Here is a 15,939-nt window from a genome sequence, read left to right on the forward strand (position 1 = left end):
TGACACACCTCGCAAATACTGACACACCTCACAAATACTGACACACCTCGCAAATACTGACACACCTCACAAATACTGACACACCTCACAAATACTGACACACCTCGCAAGTGGCTGATTGGAGGATGCTCTTTTGTGGTTTGCTCCCTTTTTCCTATCAAACATCTATCGTCAATATCTCTCCTCCTTCCTTCCTATCAAACATCTATCGTCAATATCTCTCCTCCTTCCTTCCTATCAAACATCTATCGTCAATATCTCTCCTCCTTCCTTCCTATCAAACATCTATCGTCAATATCTCTCCTCCTTCCTTCCTATCAAACATCTATCGTCAATATCTCTCCTCGTCTTCCTTTTTTGTGTTTGTTACTCCCTTGTAACAAACCTAATCTTCGGCACTCATATGACCCTATTGTGTTTTGCAAGTGCCGTAAAACTTGTATGACACCCCCCCCCCTCCACCCCACCTTACAAGGGTCACACTGAATTTGGTACAAGATGAAGCATCTGCATAGACTCGTAGAAAGCATTTTGCTCTGTCAGACGCTTAATTACATTTTCCATGAACTGAGCAAACAAGTCGAAGAACCAGGTGACCAATAAAATGTTCTATCTCAAACACTGTCTGTTATCACAGGCATAGACAGGACATTTTAACAATGATTCCAAGAGTACAGATACATTGATCGTCGATGTAATCTCACACCCTATATAAAATGAAAACAACACACCATGAGGAGGAATGAAGAGCTACAAAATCGTCAAAACATTTTCTGATTCATTCACGTCACAAATACACTCGGGCAGGGGTCACAAGTCGTACGCCTTCCTCAGTGAGTTCAGCTCGGAGTCGGGCCGCTGACCTGTCTTGCTGATGGAGTCGATGAGATCACTCACCACTGTGGAGGGGGAGGGAGGGGGGGTGGGGGGTGAGGAAAAATACCAGAATGTTTTTCAGTTTTAATATAAGTTTTACGGCACTTGCAACACAATAAGGTCACACAAGTGCTGAAGATTATAGAGTAACAAACATAAAAAAGAAGTAGGAGAGATCAGGACGTTAGATGTTTGATAGGAAAGAAGAAGCAGAGCACCCGCCAACCACCCACATACCGGAACGTCTTTATCACTTCACCACAGTTGTCGTGTCAACATATACAGCATTCAGTTTGGGACACAACCAAAATGGGATCTTACAGAGGGAGGGCAAGTAATACTTGAAAAGGCAGTACATCGAGCTCTGGACCTGTAGCTAGCCACTCAGCATAGTCTGTCAGTACTGTCACAGTCAGTTCTCGATGTTACATTTTTCCGTGATTCCTAACACATGCAGGAGAGACCCAACTCTAGATCTAGATCACTGTCAGTCCTCGATGTTACATTTTTTCGTGATTCCTAACACATGCAGGAGAGACCCAACTCTAGATCCCTCGGGCCTACGTAAATTTTCATCCCCAGTCAGTGCACAATTTCATGAGAATCAAATTTGGGGATTTTGTCGACAGATTTCACCTTTTTATTCAATGCAGGTATCAGAAACTAAATTTCCAAAGCAGCTGTATGCCACATTTATCATATGAAAGGCCTACGCTTCCTGAGAATCTTGGTACCATTCTTTTACTGCTCAACCAATTTTTAAGAAAATGGCAGCTGTTTTTTCAAATCAAACATTGTGAAATTTGCCAACAGTTTGCAACGCCATGTGTGACGGTGACAGATGATAAAAGAGTACCAAGTGCATCAAACATCATCACATTGACAGAGTAAATCATTTTCACAAAGATATGGTGCCTAACTTTTTTCAAGACTGTGAGATCATTGCACATCAGTATTGTACTACGGTACCTCAAACATCATGATCTATCGTTAGTTCCACAAAAACAACTTTCACCATCCATTGCAACAAAGAAAAGCGGAACTCTTTCACGGTGTACAACATTTGGTGTTTCATAGCGAAAGGGCAAAGAAACGGCAATCTGAACTACCTTCGCTTCACTGAAACCACGCGCTCAGAAAGCTGCGTTTACGCTATTTATTCAAAGATGTTACAGAACAAATACACGAGACTGACCTTGTTTTTCTTTCCGGGAGAGGAACATGGCTGTCATTGAAAATCGTTTCACCAAAGTGAGGCTGTGCAGAACCGAGTACAGATCAACTCTGTGGGGAAATGATAGAAGGCAAAGTCAGCCACATAAGACATACTTGTGTTGCAATAAACGGAAAGACTATACCGTCAATTGCCTATATCATGAGGTTTTTTTTCAGGCTTCTAGCTATTGGTAAAAGTTAGTCCAGAGTAATTTTATACTATTCATAGTCACAGGCCGACTTCTGGGTTTTACTGAGCATTTTGGCCGATCAATCTCAGCGATGGTTGTAGTACAAAATAAGAGTTGACTTATTTCTTCCAATACATTTAATACAGAGCGTAATACATTACAATCGATATTCACCGTTCAAGCTGAAGGTAAAAACGGGCTTTCCCATTACTTCTTTACCATTCTTTGAAATAAAAGAGTTTGGGACACAAGTCCCCTTTCTGAGCTGCTGCTCTCTATCACAGCCATCATCCCCGCAGCTCACATGCTGAGTTGAATTAAGCAGTGACACTTACTTCTCTGGGTGAAGAGCCAGGGTTTTTAGAATGGTGGTGAGGATATCGGCATCTATACTCTGACCAAACAGCTTGGGGTAATTGTCAGGAGGAATAGCCTGTGGATAAACATCGCTAAATGAAGGGGTTTTTTTCGGCAACAAAAATATCTCGATACAGTAGTCTCCGCCTAAACGCACGGTGCTCGGTAGGGCTCCTTAGCGTGTGTTTATACAGAGCGTGCGTTTACATGAACCTTTGCAAAGGGAGGAAGGGACGCAGTCATCTCATTGCCTTGATATTCTAGTGACCTCCCTTTGGGATGGTGGTCACTTTGGCTGATCATGTGACGACACGTGACGGTTTTGTGAAGGATTTCCCGACTGTGATTAAGAATACAAAGGCGTTGAATGGGTGTGTGTCTGGGGGCGGGGTTGATACAGACTCAATGTATAGATACGCACCATATAATGTCGGGAACAGATAGCGTAAGAGGAAACGGTTGATGATAGTAACAGAGTCGACGGCCCTGCCACGTGGCTTTCCAAGCGACCACCCTCGACCGAAAATTCATGGGCGAGCATTCACGTGTGTATCGCATCATAGGCCTAGGTCTAATTAAACATTACATGCAGTCACCCAAACACCAGCCGCAAACCCAGTGACCAATCAAATAACATTTCAGTCACCCAACCCCCCAACATTTTACCAACCAGTTCTAGATCTTTGTGTCTGAGGAAAGTTGGGTGTGAAAACGCTGTCCATCACTCTCTTTGTTCGGCGTGAGGGGCAGTCTCACCAAATATCATGCTGTCTAGGCTTGTCTTATGCAAGCTGTGCAGATTTCCCTTTGTTCAGCTTAACCTGTCAGCATGTTCCACGGATCGGACCATGCGTTTAGAGGGAGTGACCGTGCGTTTAGAGGGAGTGACCGTGCGTTTAGAGGGAGTGACCGTGCGTTTAGAGGGAGTGACCGTGGGTTTGTACATCTAAATTAAGTAGTAAAAGACCCGTCAGATAACGAAAGCGTGCTTTAGAACGGCGTGCTTTAGAACGGCGTGCTTTTAGGCGGAGACTACTGTAGGGCCTACTTGAAAATAAGCAGTGAGAAAAGAGACAAGCATTACATTTCAGGGTAAGAAAAAATTCCTGGTAAGAAATGGTACAGGTGAGGCACATCATTTTAAGGCAATGCGATAATTTAAACCCTTATTTTAAAAATTAAAAGCTAAGATTTAATTTCCAATAGGAATAAGCAAAGAGGATGGAAAGCCATTTTAGAGTTTGGGTGAAGGAACAGTAGGCCTACATTCACCTGATCATGGACACCGAGTTCTGAGGAAAAAACAGACAGACAGAAACAATGGAGTAAAGAAGACGGACCAAGAAATGGTGCTCTCCTCCAACCTTCTGGGGATTTTTTTTAGGGGGGGGGGGGGGCCCCGTTGGGTAAGTGATTTTTTTTTGTAAGTGTTTTAAGGCGCTCGCAACTGCCTAAGGTCATTTGAAGGCACGGGACACATAAAACATTTTCAGTAGTTTGGAAATTTTGAATTTTGCCCGGATGGTGGCTGAAGCTTACTGTTATCCATTTTAAACAACCAAGGGATCTTTACGTGCGCAACTTGAACATGGGACCTCCGAGACTTTTTTGCCCTTGTCCGAGAAAGCTTGGTGTAGATCTTTCCTACCAGAAGATCAGGGGTGTGGCTAAAAGACAGCTGTAAGAAGGAGCCAAAGAGTAGCAGAAGAAAGGCTGCAGAAAGAGTCAAGAAGCCCACAGGAGGGGGCAAAGGAGCGGGGTAGGGGCAGAAAGTGGAGACCAAAGCAGACGACGGAACATTGCTAGAGAGCAGGAAAGGATGTTCAAGGAGGCAATTTCAGAGAAGGAAATTTTTCTGTCGCTACGCAGATTCGAACGTGGGACCCTTGAATGAGAGGCGAACACCTTAACCTCCAGGCCACAAGAGCCCCCTTCTGTAAAATTTCCTTAAATAACCAAAGTGTAAGAATGTCCCACCGGGAGGTTTTGAACCACAGTGGCCCACATAGCAGTCTGGTATGATACAACCACAGAGGCCAACATAGCAGTCTGGTATGATACAACCACAGAGGCCAACATAGCAGTCTGGTATGATACAACCAAAGTGGCCCACAAAGCAGCCTGGTATGATACAACCAAAGTGGCCCACATAGCAGTCTAGTATGATACAACCACAGAGGCCAACATAGCAGTCTGGTATGATACAACCAATGTGGCCCACATAGCAGTCTGGTATGATACAACCAAAGTGGCTGCATTTCGGCGGATCAGTGGTAACAAATGAGGTTGCGACTGTGTGAACAACAAACTCTACATTTCATCCTGGGCTATATTTGAGATCTATCTGTTCTTGTTTTTGTTATTGTCCGTCTACAGCTGTGAGAAAAAATTCCCAAGAGGACAGCAAAGTTAGTATATATAACAAAAAAAGTGTTGGATCAGAATCCACAGGGTAAGAGATCAAGGGGGGAAGCCACGGAGAACTTGGAGAAGTTCCACAGAAAATGATGTCCAGAATAGGGTAAAGACATGGAGGAAAAATATCAAGACGCCATCCCAAGATAGGAAAAAGTGGAAAATGTCTGTCGGTGGCTGTAACTTCATCTACGGTGAGAAAGGCGGTGATGATGATGATGATGATGATGATGATGATGATGATGATGATGATGATCCTGAGGAAGCCCACGGGGCGAAACGTTGAGCTATCAAACAAATTTAAACATTTTATATTGTCTGGTATGATACAACCAAAGTGGCCCACATAGCGAAACGTTGAGCTATTAAACAAATTTAAACATTTTATATTGTTATTTTATTTTTGTTTAAAATTAAAACAAGACTCTTCCTCCTACCCTGCTTACCAAACAATGATGATGATGATGATGATGATGATGACAGTAAAGTTCTCTTCTCTCCTTCCACCCAACTCACCTGGAAATATTGGAAGAATGACTCTGGCTTGCGCTTGAGCTGCTTGAAGTCCGCCTGGAACTGAAACGATGTCTGAGGAGGGCTCAACTTATCCTCGGCTCCCTCGGTATCGGCGCTGGACGTCCGCTCACTACTGGAAGAAACGGCAAGACTGGACGCCGCTGACACTTTCGGTCCAGACACTGTTGCAGAACTGGACTCGGAGCCAGATTTGTGTTTGGTGTCTCTAGAAGTAGAGCGACTCTGCTCTTCAAGACGACTTTCCGGCTGGGATGCTTGTGCCTTTACAGGTGTCGTGACCTGTTTTATTTTATCGTGCCCTGGAATTTCCTTTTTGGTATCACTGGCTCTGTCCTCCGGGGCCATATCTCTTCTCTCATTGACGAGGGCGGGTTTGGTTGTGGTCAGTTCCTCAATCTTGGTGCCCGCTGGGCTCGAGGCTGAGGATACAAATAGCTTCTCAAAGTCTTCCTTCTCTTTAGCTGAAATCTTTTTGGCCAGTTCACTCTGATCAGCGCTTGGGGCAGGTCTAGCTGCAGTTTCGATCCCAATTTCTTCAATTGGGACTCGGAATAGGGGTTTCTGGGGAAAAGAGATGACTTGATGTAAAATGCCTACAGGAAATCTTTCAAGACTATGATTCCCCAAAACATCACAAAAATCCGTTCAACCAGATGTGCACTGGCACAATCAGTAGAAGGACCCTTGGCAACATTTTGGAGAGAGCAACGGAGCATCAATGGACATGTCCGGAGTGCAGGGACGCTGCTTCCTGAAACAATAACAATATCACAAAAATCAATTGATATTCTCTTTTGATACATCAAGACTTCTCAGTACTTCACGCTGCACCGTCTACGGAAGAGGAAAAGCAACCATTACAACAGCGGTAAACCAAGGAATTTTTTCCAACTTCACAACATAACCACAGCAAAGTAATATCCTGAACAAATCCTGGTTAGTTGAAAGAAACATTTGACCATGTCACAACTTCAGCAAAAATAACATTTTTACAATCCTTTCATCAACATCCAGAAAAGTTCCCGCTATGCAAAGATTTGAAGACCATTTATTTTCTCATTTCCCTTTGTCTTTCTGATCCACTAAGGGGAACTTTGGTGAGAATCTGGTTTACAATAAGTTTGAAAAATTTCAGTAACAAGACAAAGGTTAAGTCTTTATTATAATCTTTTAGTTTAGTTTTACTAGTTTTTACGGCGCTCGCAACTGTATAAAGTCATGTGAGCGCCAAGGGTTAAATGTCAATAGAGAAGTCCTTACAGGGAATCAGACTTACTCTGCTCACCTCTTTGCCTTCAACAGCACATAGTCTGCTTTGACTATCAAGGCACCCCGGAAATAGAGGGTCACAAGAGTGTGACAATCATACAAAAGAAGTAAAGGAAAAATGACCACAGCAAGGATTAGGAAAGAAAAAGCAGCAGTTCCCTGTTGCAGTTCAGGCACAGTTATGAGCATGACATTGATGAATCAGCCCATTTACAATTCTACTGTGCATAAGAACATGTCCCACTTTGGGAATGGCCTAAAGACACTTCAGTCAGTTGCACCGCCCCAGGTAAAAAAAAAAGACAGAGGTGACACCACCAACCAATCAATAACTGAATTCTACTTCACTCTTGATTCAACACTACTCTGACTACCCCATAGAAAAGGTATGTATTAAAAAAAAGGACACAAAACACACCAAAGGACACTTGTGGTTGCAAACCCCTCCCCAGAAGCATCTTCTAAACTTTCACAGAGTACACAATTACCTTTTTTTAATAGTAAGAGTTTTACGGCACTTGCAACACAATAAGTGCCGAAGAATAGATGTGTCACAAGAGAGTAACATACACAAAAAAAGGAGGAGGAGAGATAAGGACGGTAGATGTTTCAGAGATGCCAACCACAGAAAACCGAAATGAGTATTGGGAAATATGAAAATGTGTATTCCCCACGACCAACCGACCAACCAGTAGGCTAAAACAGCTCCTGGACATGGATGGCTGGTGCCTCTATAAATAAATCATTGATGGTCGACCAACCAGAAATAGTAAAATGTTCTGGGTGTCCAGCCAAAAAAAATTACTAGATCTAGTTCACCAGCTCGAAAAAGGGAACACACACGCGTACAATATACATGTATCCAGTAAACAACATGTCAGTGTTCAATGTTGTACTGGGGTCTTGTTCGACATAAGTATTTCAGTCTATTGTATAATATTTTCCTCTCATTATTATATAAAAAATAGATCCTGCTTTGAGAGTTCGGAAGGGCTTAGAACAAGAATTTCGACTATCAAGAACCAGTCTAGGTGTCATGATTCATATTATGAACTGACAGACTCAAATTATTACTCAAACTCAGAGAAAAGCAATAACTTGAATGGCTCAAGTAGACCCATGCACTGTGAGAGTTGTAACAACTGTGGTAGGGCAAGATGCAGTGACACTGAAAATCTGCCAGTCTTGAACAGAAAGCAAACACTTTATTTCAATAACACAGACTTGCAAAGTATGAGGGGTCCCGATTCCGCACACGGCCTACACCAACGCGCGCTTTGCAGAAAGCTCTAATCAAAATTCTGAAAATTGCTTCCAAGTTTTTGTCCTCTAGTGTTGCCTTAAACCCCCGATAGTATCTTAAACCCAAAAAAAATCAATAATCTCCTCCCCTTTTCCGCCCGTAGTCCTATACTTCGCAACGCTGTTTCTCCCACCAAAGACGGTGTTTACTCACTACGATGCCGCATTTATTTATGACGCGAATGCGCACAGGATCAGTGACCGGTCACGATGGCGAGCCCGACAATCTAAAAATCGGACGACGCTTGTATTTTCTTTTCTTTTTTTTCCCATAAGTGACAGCACAGCGACGAGTCAGAGTATTTATTACATTTTATTTGAACGGCGACATTGTGTTTATACTGCACAACCTGCATGCCACAAATTAATGTTGCGTTATCAGACAACTGCTGGCAAACTTCTCGGTGGTAACGAAAGCGAAAGTAGATTTTGATTTTCCCGATCGAGCCTCGGTGTCGCATACGCTTCCGCCTGCCGCCATAGCTGCCTTTTCGCGTGAAAGTGAAACGTACTCTCCAGACGGGGAAAAGATTAACGAATATAATATCACGATCACAACCGGCAAAAATGAACTTACTGACCACATCGGACTTGGTTTTCAAATATTCCAGTTCTGAGATACTGATACTATTTTGACAAAAGATGGGACCTGAGATAATTAGATTTACTCGCCCAAGCTGAATCTCGTAGTTTTCGCATTCCAGGATGCGTATTTTTTCATGAAAAGTCGTATTCGCGTATTTTCAGCCAAAAATCGTTCTAAAATACGTAAAATCGTACTGGTTGGCATCTCTGGATGTTTTATAGGAAAGAAGGAGCAAACCACACCAGAACACCTGCAAACCAGCCACACACAATTACCTTTGACCTTTCTTCAGGAGGCTTGTAGATTGGTTTCACTCTACCACATTCATCCTCCGTTAACGTTGTCGTCACAGGTGCCTCATCTTCCCTCTTCAGCTCCTGGAGATATTCGAGGAAATGACAGACATACCATTATACAACAGATGTCTAGCAACAGCAGCCCCTGTTGACATTCATCAGGGGAAAAAAAGCTAATCAAAACAGTCTAGGAGCATGAGTGTTCAAACATAATCTTTCGACAGAGCAGACACCCTTGCCAAGAAGGGAGCATCACAAACACAACCACACAACCCAGTTTCACAACAGACAGCCAAGAACATCATCAAATACAACACCAGGGAACAGTGGCTGAATGGACGGGCAATGGGCAAAACTGGAAGAACTGTATTTGCACACATGACAGCCCCCAACTCTAAAGACGCAATAAATTCCCTGAGTAGAAGAGAACAAGTCACGTATTTCGCCTGCGAACACAACACATACCACTAAATTCCTACCTTAATAGGATCCGCAAGGATACCCCACCCGACTGCCCGTTGTGTGACTGCCAGGAAGAAACAGTACCACACCACCTCTTTAACTGCCCAGCACTTTGCGACCTGTGTAGCACCTACCTACCTGCCTCCCCAGACATCGGAAACACTCTATACAGCGACAAAGCACAGCTGATTAAAACCTGTCAATTTTTTGCCATATCGACAGACCGAAGGGCTAGAACCCAAATGGCCGCTGGATCGGAAAAGTAAAGTAAAGTAAACATAATCTTCTTTCTTTTATTTTTGTAAGTGTTTTACGGTGCTCACAACTGCATAAGTCATAAGAGTGCGCGGGACACATGTAACATTTTTAGTCGGAAGGAAATTTTGAATTTAGCCTTGGGTGGCGACTGAAGCCTACTCTTATCGATTTTGGACCTCCAAGAGATCTTTAATCGGCACAACTTGCACATGCGACCTCCGAGATTTTTTCGCCCTTATCTGAGGTTTGGTGTTAGATCTTATCAAACACAATCACAAAAAAACCCCAAACATGCCTCTTGCAGCATGACTTCCTCTATAAATTTTAAAAAAAAAAAAAAAATCAGCTTTTATATGAGGTAAAACACTCAAGGCATGACATACCGAAGCCAGCACATTTGTTTACTTTTTCTCTTTTTCCTTTGTTTTCTAAAAGAAACACCTTCACCAATTCTTTGCTCATTTCACAACAGGTCATTCAATCACATACAAAGTACAGTAAAGCCATTTCGGGGGGCTCTCGTGGTCTACAGGTTACGGTGTTCGCCTCTCATTCAACATGTAACCTGACAGCGATAGAAAATTTTCTTCTCTGAAATTTTCTCTTTTCACATCCTTTCCTGCTCTCCAAAAATGTTTATCATCTACTTTCGTTTCCACTTTCTGCTACCACCCCTACCTCCTTTGCACCCTCCTCTGGGCTCCTGAGTCTTTCTACTGCTACTCCTCAGCTCCTTCTTACTGCTGTCTTTCAGCCGCAACCCTGATCTTAGGATAGGTAAGATCTAACACCTAGCTTTCTCGGATACGGGCGAAAAATCTCAGAGGTCCCGTGTGCAAGTTGTGCACATTAAAGATCCCTAGGTAGTCAAAAATTGATAAGAGTAGGCTTTGGCCGCCACTCATGCAAAATTCAAAAATTAATTTCTACAAAACTAAAAAGTGTCTCTTGCGCTCATATAACCTCATGCCATTGAGAGCGCCGTAAAACACTTAAAAACCAAAAGCCATTTCAAATTACACTTTCTTATTTTCTGAAAACTGTCAACATTTCCAATGAAATTTTCATTTGGTTTTGAAATTTCCAAGAGTTTTGATAATCAGCTTTTGTTGTGATAGCTTCCTTGTCCCATAAGCAAAACAAGAGAGACACTTCCCTTTTTGCTTGCATAACAAAACAAACTTTCCCTGTGTGTGTGTGTGTGTGTGTGTGTGTGTGAGTGTGTGTGTGTGTGTGTGAGTGTGTGCGTGTATTTATGAGTGTGTGTGTGTGTGTGTGTGTGTGTGTGTGTGTGTGCGTGCATGTATTTGTGAGTGTGTGTGTGTGCATGAGTGTGTGTGTGTGTGTGTCTGTCTCTCTCTTTCTCACACACACACACACACACACACACACTAACAGACACACACACACACCATCTCACCTTCTGCAGCCTCTCAATCTCAGTTTTGGCTTGTTTGTTTGAAGGCTCCAGATCCAGGACCCGGTTGAAATCAGCGACGGCTTCGTCCAGTTTGCCCAGACTTGACCTCGCCGTGGCTCTCCGGAGGTAAGCCTTCACGTACATCGGGTCCAGGGATATGGAGGTTGTACAGTCCAGCTCAGCAGCGGCGAACCTGTGAAGAATACACTAGTCCATTATCTCTGACCCACAGACATATAGGAGGCATCGTGGTAAAATCAGGCGCTCATCAAAATAATGAAATCAAAGAAATCAGCCTTTTCTTTGGCCGATAGGCAATTTTTTTCTATTTTTTTTTTCTTTTTTTTTTTTTGCTCAATACCTTTTATGTCAGTTTAAAAACACATTTTTGTGTGGATTTTACAGAAAAACATTGATTGAAGACGCAAAAAAATGTAAATTTTCAGTTTTCAAGGACGCTCAGGCTATGGAAGTTACCAAACTTTGGCTGCCATTTTCTCGCTAATTTTACCTCTGAAATCAGGTGACCCTGACCTCCTTCAATCGCAAATACTTCTACTTCTATTCAGGATAGATAGATAATTTTTCCCCCACAAGGAAGGCAAATGCTCAGGCTTTCAGATGATACCAATAACCCCACATGCCCCAAAAAAGCATAATCAATGATCAGTGCTGGTCAACCTTTTTATAGCCAGTGCCCATTTTTGCCACCTTAATGAGGTTAAAATTTTCACAACTTAAACTTATATTTTCTCTATTTCTTTGTATTTGGGGCTTTCACGGACAACGAATTACGGAAATCTCGAACTCTATTTCCAATCCACGACGAATTCAAGTTACCCGTGTTTGACTGTATATAGATTTCCAACTCGTGTTTTACTATCATATAACCCTACGACGTGGGGTACTCTGAGCCACCACTTTCCAAAGAGGAAATTTACTTGTTAATCTAATCCGCACGCTTTGCACAGCAGTCCGTCAAAATGATTTTTTGAGAAATACTGAAAGTTTCAATAGTACTTTTCCCTACGCAGGAGATCCTCACTGCCCGCCAAAAGGACCAAATTGTCCACTATTGGGGTGGGTGGTTGGCGGGTGCTCTGGTGTGGCTTGCTTCTTCTTTCCTGTCAAACATCTATCGTCCTTATCTCCCCTTCTTCTTTTTAATGTTTGTTACTCTCTTGTAACACCTCTAATCTTCTGGTGCTCATATGACCGTATGCAGTTGCGAGTGCCGTAAAACCTCTACTAAAACTAAAATAAACAACTATAGGGCGATATCACCCAGGTGGGCAAGCACTGGTATAGACAAGACGTTGACACTCGGGGGAATTAGCTCCTAACTCTTTCAGCCCTGAATCCCCCCTCCCCCCCCCCCCCACCCCCACCAGTTTACAGAACTTGTGATTCCTATATATCTCTTTGCACAACAGCTCGATGCACAGGCTAGGGCCAGTGCTCCAGTTCTTGAGCTTAAGTTACCAACTTGAGCTGACTTTGTTTTGTTTTAGTACGAGTTTTACGACACTTGCGAATCTGTTAGGACATATAAGTGCCGCCGATTAGAAGTGTTACAAGAGAGTAACAAGCACAGATAACGACGATAAATGTTTGATAGGAAAGAAGGAGCAAACCACACCAGAACACCCGCCAACTACCCATGAGCTGGCTTTAAGCGTGACAGGTTATGAAAACCATTAAAAAGATGACAATGATTCTACTCTACAAGTTGCACAAAGCCTCAATGCAAACGAACATATCTAAACAAGAAATCCATCAAACAAACCAACGAACAAACCAACAAACCAACATATTGTGAGCAGTAAGAGTGAAATCATAGATCAATTTGTTTCCAGTGACAAGTTGTCACCAAGTACATAATATTTTAAAACTAACTGATGAGAAAACCCAATCACACTACATTACAAAATCACCACTACACCCCCCCCCCCCCCCCCTCCTTCCCCCACAGATGTGTGGTGAAAAGTACAGTCGAACCTGTGTAAGACGGCCACCCATTGTCAAGGGGAAAAGTGGCCGTATAAGACAGGAGGCCGTCTTAGGCAGGACTGATCAAAATGAAGAAAACAAACCATTCTCTTCTGAGGTCCCAATCTAAGGTTGCAGCATTGGTGTTATTGTTGCTGTTTTCACTGGTTTTTGTTTTGTTCGCTTTTTTATATTTTGTTGCAGATTTTTTGTACAAGGGTGGCAATAAAACAAAATATGTCAGATGAAGAAGACGCCAGTGCCACGGTAAAACAAACACATGGGTCGCCACCACTCGGAGAACGAGCAACGCTTCTGTCGCAAGTTCATGTTGACGTCCTTTGTTACTTTGTTACAGACTGGGTAAACAGTGACCGCCCATCTCACTTACGATTTGTGTACGAGTTGCAGGCAGATCTAATGGGTTATGAGGGATCACACGGTTACCTCGCCAGTACCGGTAGCTGAAAATATTGTTACCTTCTGGTCAACAGTGGGAGGGGCCACCGCAACATAATCAGTTGGAGGGACTACCTAACAACAACGACAGATGATTGGCTAAGACAGGTGTTATTGTTTGGTGTGATAGAGGTTGTGTATTGAAATATAGTCGTCGTGGCTATGTTGGACAGGTGGTCGTTTTACACAGTTAAATTATATATATATTAAAAAAGCAAGGGGGGGAATAGAAAGTGGCTGTTTGTACAGGTGGCCATCTTATAGAGGTGGCCATCAGGGCAGGTTCGACTGTATATTCAAAGAGCTGAACTTACTTTTGCTGTTTGAGTAGAGCCATGGCTCTGTTTGCAGGCAAAATGGCGTTGGTGGGGTCAAAGTCCATACCTTTTGAGTAGGCTTCCACAGCTTTGTCAATATCTCCCCTTTTCAGGAAGTCATTACCCTATACATAAAAAGTAATTGGCGACTTTTTAAGTCAATTGGACACACAATCGAGAATCAATGAAGGCTAATTATTCCTAATGAATGCACTCATAAAGGTAGTCAGCAAGAAAGAAGTGCAGAAGAACCTTTAACTGCTAAATTTTTAATGATGGAGAAAAAAGTGAAAGGGTGTGCAGTTGACTTGCTTTTCGGTACCCCCCCCATAATAAATAAATAACAACATAGATGATGAGAAACAAATTGCAATACAAACTTAAAGATAAATTTAATATCAGCTTAACAAAAGTATACAAGGAACAATAAAGAAAGACAGAGCTACTAAAACAAGCACTCCCATTATTTTGAGCCTGATTGTCTTGTACTTTGTACCAAAAGTAATGCATATATTCAACGTCCAAACCTTTACATGTTTTCTCAACCTAAAATACAGTTCTGGTAAGAGGGCAACATATTCATCTTATCATATCTTTACTACAGCTTTCCTCACCTTATCTTTTTCTTGTCCAGCTAGATGTTTCTTTCTCTCGAGCTCCCATTCCTCATCCGTTTCATACTCCGATGACGATGTCTCCTTCTTGCCTTCATCTTTATCGACTTCTTCCAAAGCTTTTTCCTGAAATATCGAGTCATGGGGGTAAGATTCAACTGACTTGCAGACTATGACGAGTCAGTGATATAGAAGCCAGAATATGCCATGATCAGGTCAAAACAAAAGAAAAAGATGAGTCATACGTAGAAAAATCTACCAAAACAGATGCCCCACTAACCTTCTGCTGCCCATGTGGGTGAAAACAACAGGTGAGCAAATATAAATGGAGTATAAACACATGATGTGGCTTTTCAGGACAAAGAAATACCTCTAGCAACAGTACAAATTTTGCAGCACATGACAATGACACAGTCATTAAACTGTATACTCAGTTGTGCAAGGATCGGATTTTAAGCAGCAACACTATATTACAAACAAGTACAAAGAGCTCACAGCTATAATGTAGTAATTTCCATGAAGATGGTATACAACCAGCAAAGAGGGCATTTTAGAATGCAGTTTTCCAAGCTCTTTGTTTGTCAGCTAAACAATTATCTGACAGGTTTTTTTTTACATATCAACCAAAAGCTACTACAAACTTGGGCAATCTGTACTTGTACTACTTCATGTCTCATGTCTAACATCCTGGAAGAGCTATATCATGCAATTGCTTGCTTCAGGATAGTCTGTCAAGACACATAGCAGGCCATGCGTGTAAGTGCATAGGATGATGGCTTCTGTAATTCACTGCGAAAAAGACGCAATTATTAAAAGTCTGCATACATAACAAATTATTGACATTTCACAACATCACACTCAGAACGTCAGAATTTACCACGTCAAATTGGTCCCAAGCTCGGAAATCAAAGCCACTGATCTTTCCAGTCCGTGGTTTATCTGAGGGAACTTCTTTCTCTTTCTTCTTCTTCTTCAGTTTCTTTTTGTGAATTGTATTCCGAACAGGTGGAAGATTAGATCCCTGAAACAAAGAAACCATACTAATTTTACAATGCAAAGTTTGCTCTGACATTTTATTAGAAAACAAAATACAAAACACAACAGGTGGGGAGCCTCATTACAGAAAGTGTGAGTTTGAAGGACAGTATCAATTCTATAAACACTTGCAGACCAACTAAAAAATTAGTTGCTTTTTTCTTTAAAATTTGTAAAAATCCCGCTGCTAAGTAAGTGGCATGTTAAGAGCAAAGTAAAGAACATTTAATCTACTATCGACAATAAAATTTTTTCTTTTGCAGAGCTACAAATCTTGGCCTTCAGATTTGGGCGATTTTGTAGTTTTGTTCATTAAATCATTAAAGTCAAGAGTAGGGGGG

The 15,939-nt window shown here is 42.2% G+C and overlaps 1 protein-coding gene across 1 annotated transcript in view; it reads right to left on the minus strand.

Annotated features, from left to right (window-relative positions):
• Positions 1 to 359: 359 nt before the first annotated feature.
• Positions 360 to 15,939, minus strand: part of LOC101857209 (RNA polymerase II-associated protein 3) — a 16,554-nt gene continuing 974 nt past the window's right edge. The window contains exons 2-10 of the mRNA XM_005108606.3: positions 15,441 to 15,584; positions 14,564 to 14,689; positions 13,947 to 14,074; positions 11,185 to 11,377; positions 9,024 to 9,125; positions 5,571 to 6,152; positions 2,618 to 2,715; positions 2,072 to 2,160; positions 360 to 899 (exon numbers count right to left, since the gene is read on the minus strand). Coding sequence (XP_005108663.1) covers positions 811 to 899; positions 2,072 to 2,160; positions 2,618 to 2,715; positions 5,571 to 6,152; positions 9,024 to 9,125; positions 11,185 to 11,377; positions 13,947 to 14,074; positions 14,564 to 14,689; positions 15,441 to 15,584 — 1,551 coding nt within the window. The 3' untranslated portion in view covers positions 360 to 810. The remainder of the gene's footprint in view (positions 900 to 2,071; positions 2,161 to 2,617; positions 2,716 to 5,570; positions 6,153 to 9,023; positions 9,126 to 11,184; positions 11,378 to 13,946; positions 14,075 to 14,563; positions 14,690 to 15,440; positions 15,585 to 15,939) is intronic.

The sequence above is a fragment of the Aplysia californica genome, unplaced genomic scaffold (assembly GCF_000002075.1).
Source record: "Aplysia californica isolate F4 #8 unplaced genomic scaffold, AplCal3.0 scaffold00703, whole genome shotgun sequence".
In the NCBI taxonomy this organism is placed as follows: domain Eukaryota; kingdom Metazoa; phylum Mollusca; class Gastropoda; order Aplysiida; family Aplysiidae; genus Aplysia; species Aplysia californica.